General features: G+C 40.8%; 1 protein-coding gene across 21 annotated transcripts in view; it reads left to right on the top strand.

The window, feature by feature from the left end:
* Positions 1-15,588, top strand: part of dlg2 (discs, large homolog 2 (Drosophila)) — a 173,942-nt gene that overhangs the window by 83,980 nt on the left and 74,374 nt on the right. For 19 of the 21 annotated variants that reach the window (XR_001224178.3, XR_003221859.1, XM_005450494.4 and 16 more), the window contains 4 exons: positions 3,029-3,112; positions 5,242-5,403; positions 5,503-5,556; positions 8,591-8,641. Coding sequence is in view for 19 of the 21 variants with exons in the window: in XM_005450494.4 (XP_005450551.1) it covers positions 3,029-3,112; positions 5,242-5,403; positions 5,503-5,556; positions 8,591-8,641 (351 nt within the window). In the remaining 2 variants the exon portion in view is untranslated. The remainder of the gene's footprint in view (positions 1-3,028; positions 3,113-5,241; positions 5,404-5,502; positions 5,557-8,590; positions 8,642-15,588) is intronic. The other 2 variants (XM_025910697.1, XM_019363911.2) reach the window with 1 other exon arrangement.

Raw genomic sequence — 15,588 nt, 5'->3', positions numbered from 1 at the left:
ATCATCATGATCAATACTTGAGAAGAGGAGGTCCTGAGGTAGGCGGGGCTAAGCCATGAATGGCAGGAACAGCGTCTGGCACCTGTTGGTGAAACATCCCAGTACACTGGTGTAGTTTCCTGTCCAGCTGTTTCACATTTGACACTTCACAACATTGAGGTGAACAAGAAGAAACAGTGTTGGGTCTAAAATAACTGGCAGAAAGTAATCAGTAGTTAGAAAGTGGACGGCATGTGTGTATAGTGACTGCGTTGCAGTTACTGTAGTTACCAAAGCAGAAGCAGACAGGCCAACAAGGATCAGATGCTGAATGTTTCAGGAACACGCTCATCTGTGGTGGTCACTGAATGCTGCTTTTATCGACTGTCTCAGTCTTTTATTGAAGTTGGCTGGTTGGACAGCGATAGTCTGCCCTTCTGAGGAACAGTTACAAAACACACACGGCGATCATTATTTTGTATTACAGTCAGAGTTGGATGGTAAATTTTGTCCTTTAAAATGTTTTTGTATTTAAGCGTACGATACTTTAAGGCTAAAATAGTGATCCACGTCACTTTACCTGGATGTTTTCTTTGAAGCTGGATGATGACTCCTCTCTCCCTAACTCCAGTTCCAGCTTTGCAGACCATTTGCCCTCTGAGATCACAGCCAGCATCTGCAGCGGGAGACTAGAAAGTTAAATTAGTTTCTTATGCCTTTTTTCTCCATGTTTAGAAAAACACTCCTAAAATAACCAGGCAAATAAATAATATTAAAGATTTACACCCTTCATTAGCCAAACAATAAAAAAATCTTCCTTTTATTCCATTTCTCCATTCCTGCTCACAACATCAGGTGTCAAAAATCTTAGTAAATCGCAGTAAATGTAAAGCACATGCTTTAAACAACACGTGCCTCTTTAAAGAACATTAAATGATGCCACTCACAACTATTTGTACTTTAGCTGTGGAAAGTTTATCTGCTGCCTCAGATGAGAACAGATCAGAATCAGAATCAGCAGCAAGTCAAGGTGGTGACATGGACTCGTGCCCTTTGTGACTCTGGTAGTTCTTCTGAGGAAACACCACCATTCACCACCTTTTCCTCCAAACTGCACCATCTGTGAGCACCAGAGATGGGCAGTAATGCATTACTTACTTTTTTCAAGTAACGACTAAAGTAGGGATTACTATTGCAAAAAGGTCATTAGATTACTGTTACTTTCCCGTAAGCACGCTGTGTTACTAAACTGTGATTTTGTTTGTGAGAGTGTCTCATGACAATGACATACAGGTGTGTGACGCCCGTGGCAGCAACAAACGTGTGCAGATCAACAATGGATAATGTGGAGCGCAGGAAACCCCCAGAACCCCCCACTGACATGACCACTGTGGCACCAGGCTAACCTCCACCCGCCCCACTCCTGCTAAACAGCTGACCATAGATTTTAGAGCGACAGGACTCAGAGCCACTGAATGACCAGAAAACCATAGTGGACCTGAGCACAGAGACCAGAGTGTGGGGAACTAATGAAGAGCAGATAAAGACTGAAATCCCCAGCAGAGCTTGAATCAGACTGTTTCAGGCCTGAAGAGCAGAGCTGAGGATTGAAAGAGATGCAGACTGAGGTGGAGCAATGGGAACGGTGGATGAGAGGGAGGCTACCGACAGATAAACTTTAACTTTTGTACTTTTATAGTAATCTTTTCTATTTTGTTGTAGTCACCAATGTCGTTAGTTTGAAAATGCAGACAATAACCGGGTCAATCTTTTTTTATTGCAGCATAAATAATACCACACTTTCAGAGTTCATTTTGAACTTTTCCACAATGCTATTCTTTTACAATAACCCCATTATTTAGATGTGCTAGGTATTCTATCATAATCTGTAATGAAAATATCTAAATAATTTGTAAAAGTGAAAAAAACTTTATCTATTTATTTTACTTTTAAAAAAAAATTCAAGTGAGGTTCCCCCACGGGAGATTTCCCACTGGAGCAGTGATGACACGTTACGCTCAGCCTTCGACCAAGTGATTGAAGTTGATGGTCATGTGGTGCGCCTTTAGGCCGAGGCTCCCCAGCCTCAGTCGGGCGGTGGAGGTGTGGCGGCGGTGTGGTCCCTGGCTCAGCTGCAGGGGAGGGTTAAATTTAAATTCATGTTGTGCATTTCCACTTTACTTCAGTCCATTTTAAATGAGCATTGGCCCAAAAAAGGCGGAGCATTACTGGGTAGTGGATCATGCTCACATAAGTCTTCTTCTTTGCATGATAAAACTTTAACTTGCGTTTGCCGATGCAGTGATTTAGTGAGAATTATGCCTGTTTTTAATGCAGTGTGGTCTGAGGGTCTGACGATCGCAGGCAGCCAATACTGATATTCAGCCTTTTTTCATTGCATCTGAAGATTTCTCCAGATTCTATCAATCTTTTGGTGACATTATGTATTCTACATGATGAGATATTCAAAATCTTTGCAGTTTTTCACCGAGGAACATAGTTTTTGAATTTTTTTTCACAATCTGCAAATGCAGTTTTTTGTAGGTAGGTTGGTGAGTCTCTGCCCATCTTTTCTTCTCTGCCTCTGTAAGATACTCTTTTATACCGAGTCACATTGCTGACCTGTTCCCACATGAAACATTTCCCAAACTGTTCCTTTTCTTTTCACTTGTTTTTCCAGCCTTTTGTTATCCCTGTCACAACTTTTTTGAGGCTGTCACTAAATTCAAAATGAACTAATATATTTCATGGAGTAGTAAAATATCTGAGTTTGAACATTTGATGTTTTCTATCTTCTATTGTGAGTAAAATATGGGTTAATGGTATTCAAGTCAAATGCAAGTCATCACATTGACTTGACTTGGGATTGTAAGCTCCAGGGCATATGCATCAGCTTCTGTCTTGTATGCAATGATTATTGCATACAAGACAGAAGGAAGAATTTTAATTATTATCAAATTAAATTGAATTCATTTCATGGAATTATTAATAAGTCTCACCTATACTGCCTGCTCATGGTGGTCACATATGGTCCTCCTTCTCTCTCCAGAACAGGCCGGCAGCAGTACATGAGCCAACCCACAATGGCCAGCTCCAACTCTGCATGAACCCTGCCCTGATGAACACTCCCTGGGTGAGACACTATTTTGTTTTGTTTTTTCACCCCATCCAAATTGCATACACTGTGGTGGCAGTGATGACGCAATCACTTCATTCTCTGCACTTCTTTTGACACAGTATTTACAGTGATGATGCTGTATGTGGTCATTTGTTTCAAATTATGACAAATGGACGGGTTCTTTAAAGCAATTTTCTACTCTGAGAACTCAAAACACTTTATATGACTTGCCTTATTCACATGCTTTCTAACAGTCACACACATTCATACTACAGTGAAAGCATCAGAGAGTATCAGTATTTTAATATTTTAGCATGCAGACTGGAGACCAGAGCAGCCAGTAGTGATGGGTAAATGGAGTGATTGGCATATTGCCCTTATTGTGTCAACATGATGTTAACACTGTGTTGGTGTGTTGCTTATTAGTGACATCTGCTGGATTTAAAAAAATATTGCAGGCAGCCTGGATAAAGAAAGAGAATGAAGAAGGTTCATTCATTCTGACATCTGGACACCAAATGAGTGAGGAAAGGTCTCGCTGGCATAACCAGCTGATGATAAAGGGCTAACTAAATGAAAGAGTCAAGTCAAGGCAAGTGGCTTTAATGTCATTCCAGCCATGTGCAGTGGTACAGTACTCAGTGAAGCCAGCCAGTGTTCCTCCAAGACCACGGTGCTGCATATGACAATCAACACAGGACTACACAAAGTGCACGTGTGCAAAAATTGCAAATAAAAAAGAACAGAACGATACAGAGACAAGACAGTGCAATAGAAAAGTGTAATAAGTAACTCGATGTATGAAGGCGCGCCTGCGTGTGTGCGTGTGTTTGTGCGTGTGGGACGTGCAGATAAGTGCTTGAAAGTGTGTACATATTAACCAAATTCTGCGATTGATTAATACAGTATGTTAAATGCAGAATTTACAAACATATTTTTTGAAAGGAAGTGTAAGAGAAAAACATAAAGTCAAAGTGAAAGTTTTATTTAGGAAATATAAGTGAATGTGACAATTGTTGTGCTTCTGTATGTGAGGGGAGAAAAAAGGGTTAAAGGACCCCAGACTGGAGAAAATGTTCCTTTTCTCTTTGGTTCTCTTGTACAGCTGGTGATGATGTTTCCTTGCAGCATGAATGCAAACTCAACAACTGCACTTCCCAATAAGCACAACTTAACACTGTCCAACACAGCAGTTGTATTGATCACGTGATTTTTCCTACAGCAATACACACACCAAAGTGTTGTTTCACTTGTTGTACCTGATAAACCCATTGGTGCTTCAGTATTGTTTGGCCTATAGCAGCTGGGGATTGAACCATCAACCTTCCAATCAGTGAATGACCTGCGTGAGCTCCTGAGCTACAGCATTAGCTGTTCATGCAAAGATGACAGGAGATTTGTAATTTATTGTGTCTAGACTCCACTTAAGAGCTACTGCTGCTTCCCATGAACTCTTTGGTCTTACCACTATCACTGCATTTATATACAGGCTTATTGTTGCCTGTACCAATTGTGCATCTCTCTCCATCTTTACAGCTTATGGATTCTTTTATACTACATCATGACCCACATTACTTAAATGACCCACCAGGTTGCCTCAGTCTTAACAGTTTGGGAATATGTTGCTGTATCAAATTAGAAATTAAACCTTTTAGTTACAACTCAAAGCTTTTTACTCTTTGTTGACATTGTTTTTCACTGTTTTTAAAAGAGAAAATTGGAGTTTCAATAAGTCACAGCTTGAAATCCCCTCTTTTGTTGAAAACACTATTTTAGATATATTTTTTTCCAGAAAAAAATCTGTGAAGAATCTTAAAAGAACTCTGTTGTCATTGACAGACATTAATATTTCATACTGATAAAGTGGGTGTGTACTTTCATTTTGATTAACTGTCTTTTTAATAATCATCTTTCTTTTTAAGGTCATAATATTTAAGCATTTTTGCAATATTTATGCTTATAAAAACAAATATTCAAAATAATTAAAATATGAATTTGCTAAAGTTGATCAAGACTAGTTGTTTTTGCCATATCTGCTGTCATTCCTGAAAACAACATCAGTCTGATGTTTCTCCTGTACCTGTGACCTGTTTTAAACTCTCAATCATTTGTCTTTCTCTTTTTTCCCTTTCCACTTTTTGCAGTATCACTACCAAGAAGATGACTCACCCCTGCTTGACCAGGGTTTCCCACAGCTCACCAGTGGGCTTCGCGCTCCTGAGCTTGTCCATGTTTCACAGAAGAACCTGTCAGAGATTGAAAATGTGCACGGCTTCGTGTCCCATTCTCACATCTCTCCTCTCAAGGTCAGCACCCAAACTGTACATTTATGAACAGTCATGATTGATGGTTTTTCTGTAAAAACCATTTTCTCACTTTTTCCTCCTTATCTGTCTTCATTACAGGCCAACCCTGCTCCCATGATCATCAATACAGACACTTTGGAGTCACTTCCTTATGTGAGAGAATTTATCTTTTAAAGTGTTTATTCCTAATAGCCTTGTTAGGTTACTCAAGTAGAGGCTTTAACTATGGTGGTGTACATTTTGATGGTATGTCCTAGTAAAACAGATGGAGTCATAGTGCTGCTGAATTATTGACAACTGTCATGACTAGCACATATTTTACGGTTGTATTGTTTGTATTTCAAAACCACATAAATAACAAACGCTGTTCAGAAGAGGATTTGTAAGTACAGTAAGTGAACCTCAAAGTGTTTAAACTTGTACAACCTTACTTTGTGACAAATAGTCTCTTTCTCGTGTTGGTTTTCATCTTTGCTTTGTGCTGTTGGCTTTGTGTTCATACCTAACTACTGAAGGAAAGATCTTATTTGTGTCCTCATTAGGATTTGTGTTGGTGTGTGCGACTGTAGCCTGTGTTTGAGGTCATTTTACTGAGAAACACAAAAGTGTATTTTTAACAACAAACTCAACGTTGATCACAACTAAGAGGGGAAAAACCTTCAACATGGACAAACTTCCACAACAGTATACAATTAATTTGCACAAATCTAATGTCTTTGATATGCTGCTTAGCGATGGGGGTGTCTCTTAAAGCAGAGTGAATGAGAATCCAATAAGGATCGATAAGAGAGCAAATCTACAAGCGATGTCAATAATGGAATAAAAATAGGTCATTCTCATCCCAAATAATTAGTTGTTTGGATCATCCCTCATACAACTGTTTGTAGATTATCTGACTTCAACAGTCCACTGCAGGTCATGCCAAAGGATCGCAACTGGATTAACTCAGCAATTCTAAAGCCTGGATGTACTTGTCTGCTTTTTTCTAATAGTGTTGTTGTATCAGCCAACCATCTATAATATTCATGGACACCTGGCCCACAGATGTGCAATCCTTCTGAAACCAAGACTGAATCTTTGATAATCCATGATCTTAATCCTAATATGTGATGGTATATTAATGAGTCACATGATCGTGATACCTGAAAAGCTGAAACTGTCAAAAGTTAAACCATGAAATTGTAGTTCAGGTAAAGTTTGAACTAAATAGAAGAGTTCATGTGTTATTTTGGACTAAAACAAAACACTAACACACACACACACACACACACACACATACACGCACACACACACACACACACACACACACACATATTGATATCTTATATGAATACATATAATAAATATACAGACTTGCTTTGTGACACAACGGTCACGTCCGAATCATCATTCTGTCTTCGCTATGCTTCATACTTGGAAGCAATGTTCCCTCTAACAAAAAGGCAATGTTTACCTAAAAATGCAGCCAAGGCGTTTTTTTAAATAAACATTTCAAACTATTTACAGAACAATCAGCTGTTCTGCATCAAATCTGATGCCACACAAATTATTTGTGCCACTCCAAAAAATAATTTCTGTCCACTATGAGATAAAGGAGAACAGCCTGATACCTGCAGGCCTGACAACAGGAGATGTATCACTCCTGTAACACCTGTAACATTCAGCAGCCGCCTCATTGTTCTGACACACACAACAAAACTATTGACTACACTACACACTAACTACACACTAACTACACAAGATTTGTGCTAACCTTCGCAAATCTCTCACATCTCAAAACACCGCCGTCACTCCTTACACTTCCCCCCTCCTAAACAACTAAATGCCATTTTGCCATATTATTTTTTGATTGGTCGACCAGGTTTCATTTTTCCACCAATAGGAAAGGCTGGGGAGTGGGGTTTTGTCGTTGTTTTTGCTCACAGGCGGAGAGTGCTTTCCCTTATAAAACACCGTTTTTAACGTTTCTTCCCGCAATAAATATAAACAATGGTAGTATTCAGGAAGAAAACAAACATTGCATTTTTTTTAATCATAACTCTGGTTTTATGTGGCCGATCAACACAATTTAAAAACTGGTATAAAGTCCACACTTTTTCCGTCAATTGTTCCGTCTGTCCTGCTCACATCTCCAATGGTTGTACACGTTGTCATTAACGTGGCTTCACTCCACATCAGCCACGCCGCTTTGCTAGCTAAAACACCGGCACATAAGGACGCTGTCATAGCCTGTCAACGACGTTGATTAGCTGCGTATATACGAATGTGAATCGCATCATTGGCTGGACTATGGGATAAGGTGGCATCGTTCTAATCCCATACGGGAGCAGCCAGTCACTCACTGACTAACACTGCAAAACAGAATTGTTAAAGTATTAATTTGAATTTCAATTCAGGTTAGATTTTTTTTTTCTTTTTGTGCGCAACGCAGATTTTCTGTGCGCAGAGACCGTTCCAGCAGTGCGCAATTGCGCACGCGCGCAGCTTAGAGGGAACATTGCTTGGGAGGAGGTTTTAGTGTTGATATAATCATAATGTATATTTGCACTGTTGCATTGCTGTGATCAAAGCACACACCAAACGTCTATAGTTATAGTGTGTGGTCTTATTTCCTTAACTTAAATCCTAATAGGTTTTCGAGATGTCATTAGGAAAGAGGCTCACTTACTTTTTCAGCCCTGCATGTTCACAAACATTTTCTTGCAACTCTTTTTCACTGCTGTTGTTAATTTAGGCTTAATATCTGCTTCCACAGCAATGGGACACTAATCAAAACTTTTGCTGAAATGGGAGAATGATTAGGCAACAACTAGTACACTCGTGCTATTTCTGTCAAATGCCTCCCTGACAGACGCACTCCCTGATTATTTATATAATTTATTATTAAGTTTTATTTTACTTTACTTTTATTAAGTAAAGTACTGGATGAGACTGACCCCTCAGTAGTTGACCCTCCACATTAAAAAAATAGTTCACATTGATAACCAGTCATAAATTGTTGTCCATGAGACAGTCTCTACTTTACACGTTTCCCTGGGAAACACTTCAATTTAAGCTCGGCCTCAACACACATCATCCTTATTATGAATGGAATTCTGCAATGGAGGAATCCATGTAATTTAAGGCAATGTGTAATGGACCGAAAATATGAAGTGTGTGTCTTCATTCAGGTTTTTTCATTCCTCAGGTCAACGGCACAGAAATTGAATATGAGTTTGAAGAAATCACCTTAGAGCGGGTGAGTATCTCAGATCCATTTAATCACACTATGAGGGTACAGCAAACTGGTCTTTGAGAAGCAAAGGAATAACACAGGAAAGTCAAAACATTGTTCCTGTCCTGTAAAAACATCTGTGCTCAGGCTGTAGATTTAATTTTGTATATATTATGAGCTATACAATTGATGTGGGACGACCAGGCTATTGTCTCCATAAGAAAAAACGGACATAGCCACTGTGACATAACCACTGCTTGTGGATTATTTTTATAAGATTAGAATCTTATTTTGGGCCAAAGTCACTAAACTTTGTTTAAGTAGTTTTAATCAGCTTTGATGGATGATTCTATACATGTAGATTTAATGCTTTACTAGGCACGGATGTTGCATTTAATAGAAGAATAAATAAGTGTAAATAAGTGCTCCATGACATTTCAAGATGGGACTTTAACATACCATACAGGACTCTAGAGTGCGACCAAAGAAAGTCTTCACAACTCTGAAAGTCTTCGTGTGGTCAACAGCAGGCACATATTATGCCCCTATCGTGGTCTAAACCAATCAGAGATAGTCAGGGGCGGGACCTCTCTGATCGGTCCTGGTCCAGATATTCATGTAGTCCGTGTGTACGTTTGAAAGTGCAGGGCAGGTGGATAGAGAGAGGTGAGTAGCTTAAATAAAGCGATATCGATTAAATGTATTTTGCCAGAAATGCCAGAATCTCAGGTTAAGGCTGACAAAACTATTTCAACAACCACCAGCAGGTAAACGGACTCCACACAAAGACGTAAACACAAAGCGGACCCGACGCATCAGAATCAGCTTTCTCTTTCTCGGCTTTCTCACCAGACGGCCCGTACACGGACACGCCGTCGGGGCTGAAAGCCGACAGCTCACTGACTCTGATGCGTCGGGTCTGCTTTGTGTTTACGTCTTTTTGCGCTGATTCTGAGCTGCAGGTTTTGTCTCTCCAACCAAAATTCACTGACCAGCAGCAAAAGAAGCAGCAAACTACGCCTCACATTTGATAAACATCGTCATGAATTCCCTCTGATTTTTGCTATTTTGCTTCTACCACGATAAAAATCACACTTCATGCACAGCTCCCTCTCTCTCCCTCTCTCTCTCTCTCTCTGTACATCAAGAACAGTTTCCCGTCTCAAATCTCTGTTTTCTGCATTATTCATTCGCTTATTACCCACCAGTCTACCGTTGTTTACAGCGCTGTCAGCCGCTGTCTTTTTCTTTTCTTTTTCTTTTTTTCACTTAAATGTCCTCGGACAAGAAAGCCTAATTTCTGCTGTTCAATACTGAAGAAATTTAAGCTTCTCAAAATTACGCAAAATTGCAGAATATTGCAGAATATTTTTAAGGTTATCTGCTATAAATGCCAGACCAGGAAAATCTCCTTCATGTTTTTCTGTGTTTTATTCTCAGTTACTTTCACACAAAGGCATATGCTGTGATGTTCACAATTCTGATGAAGTCTCATGTGTATCAGTGCTGATAAATGATCAGAATTATAATATTTCTGACTGTCTGAGGCTAAATTGAATCGAAATCGAATGGATTATAGAAATCAGTGATGATACCCAGCCCTAGTGAGCAGCCTAGGCCCGACAGAAGTGGGTGTAGCTGTGGGTAATAAGAAAAGATGAAAAGAACGATTGATAACTTTTTAAGTTAAGTTAAGTTAAGGCCTGATCCATCTGAAATTCATAGCCACTGCTCTGACACGGAGCCATCAATCTCTGAGCGCTGAAAAAGCACAGTGTATCCAGGAAACACATTATATGCTGCGATAAATGCACTGCCCAAGTGTCCCCTCTCCCCACTGCCTTTCAGCAGCAGGCAGCAGCAAACAGGTCGTCAGAGGAGGCCGAGATGATGATTAAGTTTAACATTGTCTACAACAGCGGTCCCCAACCTTTTTTGCCTCACGGACCGGTTTATGCCCAACAATATTTTCACGGACCGGCCTTTAAGGTGTCGCGGATAAATACAACAAAATAAAACTAGTACCGGTACCGAAAAAAAGAAGATTTATTCATAACACACGTGAAAAGACCCAGGAAAACCGAGTTAACGATAAAAAAGATAACAAAATAAAGCTGAAAACCGATAAAAACCCTGAAAACCATACATTTCACACCTGAGCCTCAACTCTCGCGGCCCGGTACCAAACGTATGACGGACTGGTACCGGTCCGAGGCCCGGGGGTTGGGGACCGCTGGTCTACAATATTGCCAAAGAGTGCCAAAGCACTTTAAGCACAAGCACAAGATTGTTAGTTAATCATTTACAAATCAATATTGTCTGTATGGACAGAAATTTACCCCCCAAAAAAGTGCACATGTAAAACTGCGGTGTTAAGCGATGTGGTTGAAAAATTTGGGTGCGCCTAACTTTTGTGCCGGTACGCCTAAGAAAAAAACTTTAGGTGCACCAGTGCAACCGTGGCGAAAAGTTAGTCTAGAGCCCTGCCATACAATAGTGACTATTCACAAAGGAGTCACACCATAAAGGACATTTTGTCTATTTTACTTTACATGAGGATACATTCAATGAAAACATCATGTTGTACTGATTCCTTGTAACTGGAAACAAGCAGTGGAGACCATAAAATCATTAGGACAACATTTACTGATTCGATGGTGAATAAAATGAGTCACTGGGTAGTTTTCTCTTAGACTTAGACCTGATGATGAGTTGCACGTTATATTAATGGCAGCCCAGTCAAATTCAAGATAGATAGACACTACGGCTGACATCACTGTTGTCTTCCAAACGACATTTAGCAGCTTCCCTGAACAGCACTGACTCGCAAAGGCAAGGCTGAAACCATCCAGCCATACGCTATACAACAATGCTATGTAAGATGTGTTTTTCATTCCTCCACAAAGCTGAAGCTAAGCTAAAGCCAATTGTAGCAATGGAGATCATTGAAGAAGTCACCGAACCTGCAGAATGATGTGCACCTATGGTGCCTGCAGCCAAAAACCCCCCACAAAGATCAGGTGTGTGGACCTCAAGCCTCTGAATAGAGCAGTCAAGGTTGAGAGATACAGGCTACCAACACCTGAAGACATCACGCCCAAGCTAGCAGGAGCTACTGTCTTCTCAGCATTGGACACATCAAGTGGTTCCTGGGAGATACCTCCAGACCAGGGATGTCAAACTCATTATACACACGGCCCACTTTGTTGTTTTTCTGCATAGCCACTGCTGACTTCTATTACAAAGACAGAAATCTGTCAGCACGACTCTTTGGACTTAAATTGTAAGATTTAAATGTGTAAAATTACAGAAAAAGTTCAGGTAGCTCATTCCCCAACTGTTTTTTGGGGGGGTTCACTGTAATAATTAAATAAATAAATTTTAAAAACATACATTTCTATTTTGCTGCTGGTTCAATGAATTCTGGTCAAAGAGTTACGAAACCTGCAGATTCTGAATCCATCTGCTTCCAGCTCCTGATGGCGTGCCCATGTACACGCTGTCGGGTGAACGGGGGGATCTACGCTCTGTGTCTTTTTGCAGTTCCTGTTTCCCTGCTCTTTAATTATTTGCTGTGTTTGGTGGTTGTCAGGAGTTTTCCTGTATTGCAACTCAGGTCAGAATAAAAACGCTCAGACAGGTTTAACGTGTACACGGGTGAGACTCAGGGAGACTCGCACCCTGCAGTAAAAAGAAAGAGTCTTTATTCATAGAGCACATACAGGAAGAGATAAAATAGCAGGCTTTCTGTGGAGCACAGAGTGTAACTTCCCCATTTAGGAGTCTGCACAGAGTGTGACTTCCCCATTTAAGCTGAATACTGAAAGAGCAAACACATTTAGATAATGAAACGTACTTTTAAGTATAACATAATAAAAATCCCAAAATCCTGAAAAATCTCTTAACATTCCCTCCTGTTGTACATATGTATATGTACAGTTCATAGCTTATTGTATCAGTCTACGGCCACTTGTAAACATTTCAATACCATTCAAACATGGTATGACACATGAAGTGAAAAGACACAATAACAGTATTATAACACCAACAAAAACAGGGACTTCCAAGAGCCGCTTAAAAGCCACGTAAGCCAGTCTTCTGTATTTGTGGCATAGTCTCGTTGTTGTGCATCCCGAAGTTGTCTGAGTGTTTTCAGAGCATCAGTCATGTTCGGTGAGTGCACATTATCTGGAATGTATGTGCAGCATGTGTTGTTAAAGAGGACACCTTTCTCCTTTCTCGGCGAGAATCATGTCCAATGCTACCCTGTGTTGCATTACTGCAATGCGCAGAGCGTCAATTTCCTGATCCTGTTCGTCGTCGATTTTACATGAAGCATTCAGAACCTTTTGTCTTTCAGTCCAAAGTTTAGATTCCTCTGGGACATCGGAACCCCATATGGAATCATGCTGCTTGAGGTCTGGGGTGCTTCGTCTTTTCCTTGTTGTTGACGTTGATGTTGACGTGGCGTCCATGGTTATCTTGAAAGTGTGGTCAGATATGAAAATGGGAGCACACTGAGCGCAGATGTTGCTGCTCTTCACGGGCCCTCCAAGAGCGTGTGTCTGTACTGCTTTGCAGTTGGTGGTGTTTCCCATTGGCGTGGATCCGTTCTCTTGGCGGTAGCATAGGCTGTGGCTCAAATTCCCATTGTTTTCAAGAAAGACTGGGAATGATTTAGCCTTACTTCTGTGCTTCACTTTCAGGTCAACCCAGAACCATTCGTCACATGTGCCATTTTGTAGTCCTATCCGGAGAGGTTCCTCATGGTTGACCACAATTCCCTGGAATTGATACCCACGGCTGGCGTAGCTTGCGGCACACTTTGCCTGAATTATGTCCATTGCCTTCGCATACAAGGTGGCGTACTGTGTCGTTGGGGGCATATAGGAGCAAACATAGCAGTCTTTTCTGGGTGTGCTATCATGTATATATCGATACCATGCGTTGTTCATCCATGGGTGAATGTGGTCTTGTGTCATGTCATGAAGATGTGAGTTGTCATGTGTCCATCTTGTCTGCAGGTGGTGTTGTTCATCCTTTTTCTCTCGGGTGAGTGTTAATAAACTCACCAGGAGTGCAACATTAGCCACTAGGAGGACGAGTGTCTTCATGATGACCAGACACACCTGTGACCTCTGATGAGTAGACTACTGGCAAGAAGAAGAAGGCGGGGTGTACCCGATCAGCCCTCCCTCCGCCAATAGATCACCAGGAGTTAGGGGTGTCGGCGTCTAAACGTTTAGGTTGTCACTCACTTTTTTGCAGTGGCTTTGATGGATCCAGGACGGTCTTTCTGCTATTTTGCAGGCAGTAGGTGTGGCGAGTAGCACTTGATAAGGACCTTCCCACCTTGGTGAACTCCAATTTTTCCTTTGGAGTACTTTGATCAGGATCCAATCACCTGGTTTCAACCTGCAAGACACTGAAGAGTTGTTTAGAACAATCTCTTTATTTTCAAGTAATTTAGTCATCCATTCGGCTAGTGTAGTTCCTCTTATTGACGTATCTATGGGCTCACTTGTGATTGGTAGTGGAAATGGTCTACCGTGAATGATTCCAAAAGGTGTGAGTTTCTGAGAATTTTGTGTCAGTCTCATCCACATTTTTACCAGGCCTATACACTCAGGCCATGGTCTCCCTGTTTCTTCCATGCATTTTCTCAGTCTCTGTTTTATTGTGCCGTTAGTTCTTTCCACAAGTCCGGCACTTTGCACTTCCAACAGTGCACAGTGATGTTTGATGCTAAATCCTAGTGCTTCAGAGACCTTACTGATTACTTCATTAACAAAATGTGTCCCATTGTCTGATCTTATCAGAGTGGGGATGCCATATGTTGGAATGAAATGGTTGCACAAACATTTTGCTACTGAGATGGCGTCTGCTTTTTTACTGGATAGATTTCTGGCCATTTTGAGAACACGTCTATGATCACTAGAGCGTATTCTGAGCCTTGGCATTCACTTAGCTCAATAAAACCCATGTGGATTGTATGAAAAGGATGAGGTGGTGTGCATTATGCGCATTATGTGCATTATGTTTTTGGCAAATCATGCATGTTCCGACAAATTTCCGAAATTTTATCTACCACTCCTACCCCCCCCTCCTGTTGACAATAATGCTGCTGATTTGTGTAGGGACTTTGGTAGTATTGGTTTGCCATTACAAGTCATCAAACCACTTTCTAGCTGTGCTCCACAGTTTAACCATTTCCTTTGTTCTGTAGTTGGTGCGGCTTTTCGTTCATTCATAAGCACATCAAGTGGTATTTGCATTGAGGAGTCAGACATTAATGTGTCTATAGTTTGTTGTGCTGCTGCTTTTGCGGCTTTGATCTGCGAAGTTATTGCCTTCAGTGACCTATGAGCAGCCTTTCTGGTGTGCAGCACATTTACAAAATGCTAACTGTTTTGGCAATATAATCACTTCCAACAGTGCCTTTAAAAGATTTCCATGTTTCAGTTGGGTTAGGGGAACAGGCACGTATGACAGCTGTGAGTTCTGCACTCTGTGCAGAGTGTGAGGAAGTTAGTGCTTTTGCTTCTAAAATTGTGTCTACTGTGGTTACCGCATAACCTACACAGTTCCGCCCAAGGCTACTTTTGGACGCTGAACCGTCTACAAAGATATTGACGAAACCAGCCTGTGGGGTGCTGTGAAGGTCAGCGCGTGATACAGCATACAGCAATTCTGATGTGTGACAGTGTAAGCAAGATGCCCACATAGGAAAGTTGTCTGGCATGTGTCGAACTTCTGAGTTAGGAAAAACCTTGCATTGCTTACAGTTCATAGCTCACAGCTCTAAAACTAGGCATCAACAAATCATATGCCCAAATCATTATGTGTCACTGTGATCCACAAGTATGATCACAAATTTGTTTTCCAAACTTACTAAGCAAACAAACAAAAACAAAACAAATTGCCTATGGCATCAAGGCTTTGCGTTCATATTAATTGAGTGTAAGCTGCTT

This window comes from Oreochromis niloticus, linkage group LG10 (assembly GCF_001858045.2).
Source record: "Oreochromis niloticus isolate F11D_XX linkage group LG10, O_niloticus_UMD_NMBU, whole genome shotgun sequence".
Taxonomy (NCBI): Eukaryota; Metazoa; Chordata; class Actinopteri; order Cichliformes; family Cichlidae; genus Oreochromis; species Oreochromis niloticus.
The sequence above is the reverse complement of the archived record's forward strand: the minus strand, read 5'-3'. Positions and strand labels throughout refer to the sequence as shown.